Below are 11055 nucleotides of genomic sequence, written 5' to 3'. Positions count from 1 at the left end.
TTTTTTTTTTAAATATTTTCAGATCATCAAAATCCGTGCCCTGCTCATCACACTCATCTCCATTACGGAGACAGTAGTTTATGTTGTTCCATAATGGCTGTTTATCCCAAGAATCACACTAAACATATAAATGCATCGTGTGGCCAGAGCGCAGAGTTTTTTGGTGTTATGTAAATCAGGCGGTACATCTGTTCTTTGAAGTTTTAACCTTGCCAGTGGCCATGTGCACAAAAATATCGGAAACATTCAATCTGCTTATTTAACGTTGCTTTCTCAGCAGCGCAGGTCATTATGTAATGTGGAACTGGAGGATGAGAATGGTGGATATGGCAGAAGGTTTATTTTACTTGCCATAAAGCACGTGGAGGGACTGATGTAGGCCACGTATGACCTCAGGATAAGCGGCGTATCTGCTTATGATCCAGGATGAAACGTCCCGAATTTGAAGCTGGAATTACTCAACCACGTATGACGTTCGAAGACCACCCACCTTTTCCCTCCAAGAGTTACTTCCCCCCTCCACAAAACCCCCTACCGTCCTCGAACTTGAAAAGCAGACTTTTCTTTAATTCTTTGAAGACTGGTGTATGTACCACCTGCTTTTTAACATTAAAAGAAATCAGCATTTCGCCCACATTGCGTATTTGTATGTTTCATATAGTTCTCAGAATGAACAGAAATTATTTTCCAAAGTGGCATTAACCGATTGGTCTTTGTAATGGGTATACATAGTGTTTTCTGTGAGGTAGGAACTGAATTGTTAAATATATAGAAAAGCTCATGCCTCAAAGGGCTAAAGAATAATCGGACTTGACACCTTCCAGCGTTCAGGGCCACCTACACTGACTCTTGTTGGGCCAGCGGCTTGACGTCAGCAAGCAGCGGGTTTCTTGAGCAAAGAGTGCTTGTCTGGGTAGCCTTGGTGTGTCTGTGCGTCATGCAACGATTGGGAATTGCACACCGCATCAGCCGCGGAAACGCATGGAGTTACAACATGGAGACGTTGCTAATGGAAAATCGGGAAGCTTGAGTTGCTGCTACTACATAAGTTAATACGCGAACGATTTGTATTTGTACTCCATCCCATATGAGTCTGAATAACCCATGCAGTTGGTAGAGAATTGTTAGATAACCTACGAATGAAGGTAAATGTAAAGTTCGTTCTGTGTTTACCCCATTAAAGCGCAGTGGTTCTTAGAAGTACTCTTTCTGGTAGAAAACATCTCTTGACTCTTGCGCACACAGAGTAAGTATAACCCTTACAATAGCGATTATTTTCATCAGCATTATTAACAGCAACGGAGATGCAGTGTGTTTTCTCTACCGTAGGGAATGGATGCTTAAGTATTACGTAGAAGGATTTCAGGACCGCCTCTGTAGTCTAGTGGTCAGAGTTCCTGGCTACAGATCCAGAGGTCCCGGGTTCGATTCCCGTAGATACTAGTTTTTCTGAGAAGTTGTGGGTCTGGAACGGGTCCCACTCAGTCTCATGAGGATAATTTAGGAGCTCTTTCGAGGAAATATCGGCTGCGGTCTAGAAAACCGAGATTAATGGCCGTGGGGATCCATTGCTCTTACCACGTGACACCCTCTATCCGCAAAAATTGGCACCAACTTCGCCGGTCGCTCGGTCGGTATAGTTCGCTTGAGGACTACAGGCCACGGAGTTGGTTTTTGTTTGTTTATAAAAGGATTTCAGTCGTTTGAAGCGTCACTCCACGCTATGAAGAATAAGAAAAAGAAATAAAATTCCTGCGTCTTCGTAATTTCGACACCGGTTAAATTGTTAGCCTCACCCGGAAGAGAGGAGGCTGTGTGGTCCCCACAGCCAGGCTGCACGCTGTGGTAAGGCTCAGATCCAAGCAGCCCAGGTTGTGCCCAGTCATAATAGAGAGAAAACTAGTTACTGTGTGGAAATACTCCTCTGCTTGGATAAGGAAATTACGGCGCTCCCGCCTTGAGGACCGAGATAGAGCCATTCCGTGTAACACTGCATTTTCTTCATTGCCTTGCAGAGTGCTTACTAACTTCATTCGGTCCGTTCTCTATATGCATGAAACGACTAAAAGCTAAACTAAACTCCGTGGCTTTAGTCCGCAAGCGAACTATACCGACCGAGCGATCGCCGCTTGTCGGCGAAGTTAGTGCCAACTTTTACGGTTAGAGGGTGTCACGTGGTCAGCGCAACGGATCCCCACGGCTGTTAATCTCGGTTTCCTAGACTGGAACCGCTATTTCCTTGAAAGCGCTCCTCAGTTATGCTCACGAGGCTGAGTGGACCCCATTCTAGACCCACTACTTCTCAGAAATACTTGTAGCACCGGGAATCGAGTCTGGAACCTCTTGATCTGTAACCAGGAACTCTGACCACAGAAACGACTACTTAATCTTGTTCACCAAACAGTGAACACTCTGTTGCCCGACCCGACATCATAACAGCTGGGTCTGAACTGGTTTAATGTATGGGAAACTTTATGTCATTCAGGATCGCTTTCAGTTGTCGCTGAAGTACCGCCTCATGCATCCTAGAAGCGCACTCCGACCGACTGATGTTGTTGCATTGGTAATGCACAGAACCGTGCCACGATGCCATGTGAATGTAGTACTGAAATCGTGTCGTTAAATGACGGACCAAAAAGCAAAGGAAAAAAGGTTACGCAATGATTGATAATTTGGTTTTTCTAAACCAGTATAATGTGACTTTAAATTGTATTTAATGAGCGTATAAAGTGAACTATATTTTTGTGATAGCAGAAATGTTTTAAAACGAGTTAATCCACCATTAGATAGTATTCTCTCTCGGAACTCCAGGGTTTCCCGGAACACAGTTTGAGAAACTGTGTTGCCCCTGCCCTCGAAAATCAGTAGTTGAAATTTTCTTCAACATTTTTTAAACATTTTCTACTGTATGGTCTCATGAGATAAGGGTTTTGAAGAAGAAGAAGAAGAAGAAGAACGCGTTGTTGTGAATCACCATTCTGGGACGTTTCTTGGCTATGGCAGATCAATGGAATTACTTTCAAGTCATTAAGTAAGTAAACCCGCGTCCGCTTCTTTGTTTTCCGTACCCTTCGACTTTGACGCAAATAAGTTTTTGCTTGCTGCCGCATCAGTTGACGCACAGTGGAAGAACACTGCTTTTACATCCACTCGGAATTAGCGGAACGCCTTATCCTTTTCCATCTGTGAATACTGCGCAACTAAGGAGATCCCATGTAGTGTCCATTACTTCAGATATCCATGAAAATAACTCATAGGTTTGGGAAAGGTGTATGTATTGCAGCCATTTCATTGCAGATGAATTCGCAAGTAGCGCCAACTGACACTCGAAATGTGGGGCGAAGTAGTTTGAGCGAAAAGGCTGTCCGTCCCACGATGTTTCTTCCGAAAGATCGAGGCCGAATATAGTAGACCCATATGAGGCCGCTGTACCTGTGAGCTGATTTCCCACACAACCAAAAACTAAAACCACTGTAAGGCATCAGACGAGTACCCGTGGTTCGCGGTACAACCGTGGCCAATTTTAGGCCATTACAGCGGAATGCGACCGCCTCTGTGGTCTAGTGGTCAAAGTTCCTGGCTAAAGATCCAGAGGTCCCGGGTTCGATTCCCTGCGTTACCGGATTTTCTGAGAAGTAGTGGGTCTGGAACGGGGTCCACTCATCCTCGTGAAGATAATTGAGCAGCTATTTCAAGGAATTAGCGGTTCCAGGATACAAAACCGAGATTAACGGCCGTGGGGATCCGTTGTGCTGACCACGCGACAGTTTATCCCCTAAGGCTGAAAACCCACTGACGCGACTAGTCGCGAGCGGCTGAGCCATTTTCGAGAAGCTGACAGTTGTGCAGCTACTCAAAAACTTTCCAACATTTTATAGAAACCCCGGGTTCATCACCGTGTTTACAAGATCCCTCCGCTGGTTCATAACCTGAGCCAGATCGATCCAGTTCATACCACCCCATCTTATCTAAGATCCATTTTAATATTGTCCACCCACCTACGTCTAGGTCTTCCTAGTGGTTTCTTTCGTTCTGGCTTTCCCACCAATATCCTATATGCATTCCTCTTCTCCCCCATTCGTGCTGCCTGCTCTGTCCATCTCATCCCCATTGACTTTATCGTTCTAATTATACTTGGAGAAGAGTACAAGTTATAAAGTTCCTGATCATGCAGTTTTCTGTAACCTCCTGTCACTTAATCTCTCTTCGGTCCAAATATTCTCCTCCAAACCCTGTTCTCAAACACCCTTAGTTTATGTAAAAGGTAAAAAGGGTAAAGTTGTCCCTGTGCTTGACTAATTAAGCACTACGCCATGAAGGCTTATGAGGGAGTGGATGTATAGATCCACATTTTCTTGACCTCGGCACTAGCTGGAGGGGAGTGAGCCCCCGGTACCCATTGTATTTGAGGTTGGGTGGGACCCAGTGCCAGCCTGGACGACGTGGAGAAGAGTAAATTGTGGACCCTACCGGGACTCAAACTCCGACCCCTCGGTCGTCCAACCCGTAGCCAGTCGCTGTACCGACTACGCTATTCCGGCTGTGTTCCTTGCGTAATGTCAAGAGACCAAGTGATGACCCTTCCATTGCTCCACAGTATTATGTTGCAGTCTGTACTCCACCTTACCTCCTCCTCCTCTGCTATTTACGAACGATTTCCTATAGAAAGGATTCAATTGAAGGCGCATGTTTTTGAGTTTGCGGTAAGATTGTCTGCTATTGTCATCGGGTATTGTAGAATCTCGAGCTCATTAATGGGGTTCACGCAGACTAACGAAGCGTGGGGAAATTGAATGGGGTGCTTGAGTAGCTAACGCAGCAAACACAGGAATACCATGGAAGCATATTTATTAGTCAGATCGACTGTAGCCTAGCGGATTGTCACAGAACAGTGTAATTGTTTCACAAGAGAACACTTCATAAGTTGCTATTACTGAATTGCTTTGCTGATTATCCAGTATGTTACGTTGTATTTACGAACAACTCGCGCCGAATAATTTAACATTATACATATTATATGTTGGCTATTATACATCGTCTTGAGTATATGTAAAATACACAACATTTCGACAACTGGTCCCCTTCCGCCATCAGGTGAATGTGTGTGTGTTGGGGAGGGGGGAGGAAGGCAGGATTGTATTCATCTGGGCGCATGAAATAGAGCTGCTCTCGATCACTGGATCTCATTAGTTCCATCTAAAGGATACATACGACTACATCCAAGACGATGGAAAATGTCCAGTATCATGTTGCTATAATGAATAGACTTTTTCACAGACATTTAAAGGATCAGGATCATTGATTTAACATTAGTATATTTTGAAATTTTTGTATACACCGTATAATTGATGGCTGATTGAATCCATTCGTGGCCAGGTTCCAGTTATCCCTGCTTATTCCGTCTCTGTACTCGTCCAGGTTCAGCTGTCCCTGCCCCTCATCCGTCTTTCATGAGTGTTTCCATTCCAATGTGTGTATTGATCGTCAGCGCAAGAACGCTGTTTGTCGCTTATTTTTCCATGACCCTTACGAGTCTGGCACCACCTGGTGTATGAGCGGTCTCCTGGCAGTGCCTTGTCCGTGAGGACCTTTTGACTTTCTTGAATTCTTTAATGCAGCAGGCGAGAGAGTCCTCGTACATGTTCCAATGTCGTATCATCTTGGCTTCATTAACTAGCCTTCTTTTGTCACCCACTCAACTCGTTACTCCACCTGAGTACTTCCTTTGAATATCGAGTGGTCGTGGCTGGGCAATTACGGTGACAGGATAAGATGATGGTTTGTTTAAGCCGGTTAGCAGCTAGATCTGTGACTCGTATCGATTGAATCTTTCACCAAATGCTCTGAAGATTTATCCTTAAAAAGAGGTAAAGCTATCCATGTAACAGGCTGTGAAGGCCCATAGGGTTGTGAGACGTCGGCTAGGGCTCCCACATTTTCTTGACAACCGGCTTATAGTTGGCGGTAAGATTGTCAGCCATACGCGCCGACTGCCCTTTACCCCCCCCCCCCCCAAGGAAGATTCCTGGTACTCATTTCTGTTACAAGCTGAGTCGACCCCAGGGCCATAGTGCTCCTGGAAGGATTAGGTAAATTGAAAAAATCCACCACATCGGAACTCGATCCAGCTACCATCCGGCTTGTAGCATAGTGCCTCAACCACCTACGCTACCGCGTGCCCCGAAGATTTATCTTCAGGTCACATAGAAGTAGCTCTTGTTATTACTAAAGCATATGTACCTGTGGTCTCATAGAGAAGGCTCATCGCATACATATCAGTCACCAGGTTTCCTGTATCATTTGTCCCCAGCGTCAAATCGATTACCCGCTTCCGGTTGCAGACCACAGAGATAGGCTCGTTACGCTAATTAATATTCACCAGATATTCCCTGAATGTTTCTCCTCTGGGAGTGGTGCCAGCGCTCCCCTATATTATGTGGCGTGCATTGGGATCGCATCCAGGGATTTGCTTTTTCCTTCAGCTTCTTAGTTGGCGGTGGTTCGTCCGAGTTGTACGGAAATTACGCTGAGGTGACAGAGAGTTCCTAACCTCACCCTCCACATTTATATGTTATGCTCACCGTTGTCATATTCCCTGAACACAGCTCCAAGAAAGGCAGGGCATTAATATTGTGACATGGTGACGGAGTGGTTTAACAGGAGAGGCAGCCCACTGCTAGGTAACGGCTCAGTAAATATGTACCGAGGCAATGAATTCAACCACAATATAAGAACTGTTATATGAAAGCGATATTACATGCTGTTTCTAATACCGATATTTATTGTTCAAGTGACAGAATTGGTACAGTTTACTTAGTATAATACATTTTCGAAAATTCCACCGTCACCATCACTGCACTTTACATTTCGTGTGAGAACACGGCGTGTTGCTCGTCTGTACAGTGTACAGTGAAATAGCTCTACCTCGGAAACAGTTCGGAATAGGACACATGTACACACGTGCTTCGTTTTTGCTCAGAATGACCGATACTGTGACCTTCCAAAATATTAATCTTTCCTCCTGGGACACCCTGTGTACCTAAGGTAGAATTGACTGGAGAAAGTAGGAATTGTATAATGACAGTTACATGACGTACTATATTCCTTGGTAATAGATTCAGCAATGAGTAGACATGCAGTGGGTCATGAAAACATTAAAGCAAGAACTGTGGGACTGTGACGAGATGTGAAACATTTGTAACGTATTCTTCTTACATGGGTTAGTTAACTGCGCTTTCAACAGCTAGCGCCGAATGGATGATATAAGACGAATGATAAATTGGAAAGGACTTGGCACTAGCCTAATCGAAGTGCTATCCCGACATTTTCCAGGTACATCTGAGAAGAACGGTGCTTAACCTCAATCAGGATAGCCTGTGTCTCGGCCGAGATTCGGACCGAGCACCCCCAAATACGAATCTGGAGGATTACTGTAATGCCAAACCGTCCGAATTTGGAACATGAAGTCTAGTTAGATTCATTCTGGTTGATTGGGCTAGGACAGGTCAGTTACTACTGGTGACGTATTTGATTTTAAGTATTTCTGTTGATATTGTGACATGTATACTTATTGCTGGGCAACGACTTGATAAACACATGCCCACGGCAAACACGTTTCAGCAATAGAGCGGCTGTTTTCTATGTGGTCCGCTCCGCGACGGTTGCTATACAATGGTGCGGTAAACGCACCTAAAACACTGGACAGTAGAAGACGGTGTTTTCCGTGGGGTCCGTGCAAAGCGATTATAAAGAAGTTCGACGGCGTAGAGGAACCGTAGAGTAGTCGAGTCGAGTTTCGAGACGCCAGCCCCCCAGGATATGAACTTGGGACCAGAGGAATTGAATTGATTTTTCGGAATTGGCAGCTGCAGAATAATGACAAGTTAGGAATTACTTACTTACTCATGGAGCTGAGCCTTCCTTGAGAAGCCGTCATTTGTGCAGCTACAATTTCCCAGCATTTTATGAAACCCGAAGGTTCATTGCCATGTTCATAAGAGCTCTCCACTGGTCTATATCCTGAGTCAGATCAGTGCATTCCATATAAGTTAGGAATTAGGTGATGCAAGGAAGACTTCATGTGTGATTTGAAGTGACAGTGACACTGTGGCAAAACCGTTACCAGGATACGACTAGTGGAGACAATCCTAGTGCGTGTGTAGAATAGCTATAGCGCTGTAATTGGATGAAGTTCCGAGTACTGTGTATAAGGTGTCAGTAAATCCAATCATCCATTCCAAACCCCGTCTTATAAGTTACCCCTACACTTGACAATATTCTGGTAGTTTTCAAGGAACCTATTCTAACATACTTGTAATATTTCGTAAGTAGAAACTGGTTTGTGATATCTGCATGTTGTGTGTTCGTGCCCCCCACCCCACCCAACAGTATATTTATTCCAAATGACAGACCTCTATGAAACTTCATATGGATATCATGCCACTTGAGGATAATGGTTATTTCTCTGCTTCCGGGTTCACGTTCTCTCCGAATGGAGGCTCCCTTACAACTGACTAGCGGTCATTTCACACGAACCTCCTAATTTTATCTTCACAGCACGACTCTCAGCTGAGCACTGAAATGGTTGCTCCAGACCGTCCCGGTTTTAACATCTTAGCACGGCCCGCGTAGAAAACTCCGTTTCCAACATTTCTTCTGTTGTTGCATGCGTGTCCGTTGCAGCGAGAACGTATTTACCAAGCCGTTGCGTAGCAGCGGCCGTGTGTTCTTGCTTATTAAAATCTGCTGCCTGGCAGTGAATGTTATCTCGTTTGTTTCGCGGTCGCTGCCTAGAAACGGTTATATATGCCACAGTATCTTAAGACCGAAAATGCAGACTGTAAGCATAATTAGTTGACAGCATAAACAAATTGGAGATGTAGGCATGACATAACAGTTCTGTTGCTCTCCGACATTTATGTAATTACCCCGAAAACCGCAAGACTTACGGAAAATGTGTACTGGGTTTAAAATGGCCGTCATTCTTCTCTGTAATCTTTGTTCGAACCGTGAAGTTTCTATCAAGCAGTAACTTTTCTGACGTCCGCTGTTCTGGCTGAGGCATTTCGTAGTTTTCCTCCGCCCCTCTAGGCCAATTCCGGAACGGTATCTCAAATTCGGCTACGGCCGCGTCCTTCTGCATCCTTTCTATTATTAATTTAATCCTCTCTTTGATTCGATTGATTTGATTGATATTTGAGATGGTCACGCCGTCGTTAAGTAAACTATTTGCAAACGAAATATTTTTCTATCCGTTAAGTATTCAGCGACTTAGGCTCAAGATGAGCGCAATAACTCATTCAGGTCTTAGTGGAAATTTCCTGCTGTTATACGCAATTTTAATTAGAATTGATCGTGCTCCAACAAACTTTAGTCACGCTCCTCAATGATTATATTTCATGAAACTCCTTCTATCGGTTCTCGAGCTGACGTGCCGACAGAAAAAAAAAGTAAAGCTATCCCTGTACCTTGCCGTGAAGGCCCATAGGGTTGTGAGACGTTGAGGGTCCCACACTATCCAGACAATCGGCTCAGAGATGGCGGTAAGGTTGTCAGCCCTACGCTCCGGCCGCGCTTTACTCCCCAGGAAAATTATTTTAAATTAATTCCTGGTACTCATTACACGTCGAAATTAATAGCGGTATTTTTGCAACCGTTTTGCGAACGCCAGGTCTAGAAACCTGAGATTAACGGCCGTGGGGATCCGTTGTGTTGACCACTTGACACCCTCTGTCTGCAAAAGTTGGCACTAACTTCGCCGACAAGCGGCGGTCACTCGGTCGGTATAGTTCGCCTGCTAACTGAAGCCACAGAGTTTGTTTTGTTCTGTTTGATGGACCTTTAAAGAAGATTTGTGAAGGTGACTTGTGTGTACAGTGTAAAATGATACGGTAACAACACAAAATCTGTAAGTAACGTTCTGTTTGGTAGCCGTCACTAAATGTATTGCTGAACCTATGCGTGTGGAATCTAACTACAGCTTCGATGTGACAGTGATATAAAACTTCGTGTTATGTTTGCTAGTGTTAATTGTGCCCAGAAGCGTATTACTGGTTGGTGTAGTTTGCTTGTATGCATGTGGAAACGGGAAGGACGTACGTACGTTTGTACGCTCCTCCTACACTTTTTGTCTTGTCACATGATGGCGAATGGTGCAGAAACGTCATACCTATAATTCCTTGTATGCAACTCAAGGTTTGTCAGTTGTAGGTCCAAGTATCTTCTTTGGATTTTTTCCGTAATTGCTTGCAACTTATGTTCTTTCATCAGAGTAAGAGAACACAAGACAAAAACACGTTTGTTTTGTATATCTTTAAGGCGTTGTGTTTTGGAAAATTTCAGCTTCGGAAGAAAATAAAAGAGAAACGTTTCTTAGAGAAAGATTTAAATAAAAGAAATTTAGTCTTCAAGTGAAGACTCTGGCCTGTGTTTATTGTTTTCTTTTGTTTTCTTAAAAACCGTAATGAACTGTATAGGATGAAAAGTCGGCAGTGGCGTTGATATTAGGCACACTGCTGAGCCGGTATAGCGACTGGCTACGGGCTGGACGATCACAGGGTCGGAGTTCCGAGTCCCAGTGGGGGCAAGAATTTTCAATTTTCCATGTCGTCCAGACCGGCTCTGGGGCCCACACAGCCTCCTACCCAACGGTTACCGGGGCTCGTTCCTCCTAGCGTAAAGCGACGGGGACATGAAGCTGACTACTCACCTCCAACTAGTGCCGAGGTCAAGAAAATGTGGGTCTATACATCCACTCCCCTATATATCTTCATGGTGTAGTGCGTAATTAGTCAAGCACAGGGACAACTTTACCTTACTAGGCATACTAACTAGACCATAGACTGACAGGCAAGGCCCCACATGAGGCGTGCCCTTTCTTACTCTGTGAAGATCTCATAATATTCGCAGTAATGACATACGAGTATGACGTATACTAGTGAGAACTACGTAAGTAACGGAATTTGGAAACATTAGTTTTTACTGAAAACAGCAGTAAGCACTGGGTGGTAAGAAACTTACTTTTTTTTTACCATCTTTACCTTTACCTTTACCTTT

At 44.4% G+C, this 11055-nt stretch overlaps 1 protein-coding gene across 2 annotated transcripts in view; it reads left to right on the top strand.

The window, feature by feature from the left end:
- The first annotated feature begins 1085 nt into the window (after positions 1 to 1085).
- The window catches only part of LOC111874354 (syndecan), a 41206-nt gene continuing 31236 nt past the window's right edge, over positions 1086 to 11055 (top strand). The window contains exon 1 of one of the 2 annotated variants that reach the window (XM_023869795.2): positions 1086 to 1145. In XM_023869795.2, the coding sequence (XP_023725563.1) occupies positions 1140 to 1145 (6 nt within the window). In that variant the 5' untranslated portion in view covers positions 1086 to 1139. The remainder of the gene's footprint in view (positions 1146 to 11055) is intronic. The other variant, XM_023869794.2, reaches the window with a different exon arrangement.

The sequence above is a fragment of the Cryptotermes secundus genome, unplaced genomic scaffold (genome assembly GCF_002891405.2).
Source record: "Cryptotermes secundus unplaced genomic scaffold, Csec_1.0 scaffold49, whole genome shotgun sequence".
Classification (NCBI taxonomy): Eukaryota; Metazoa; Arthropoda; class Insecta; order Blattodea; family Kalotermitidae; genus Cryptotermes; species Cryptotermes secundus.
The sequence above is the reverse complement of the archived record's forward strand: the minus strand, read 5'-3'. Positions and strand labels throughout refer to the sequence as shown.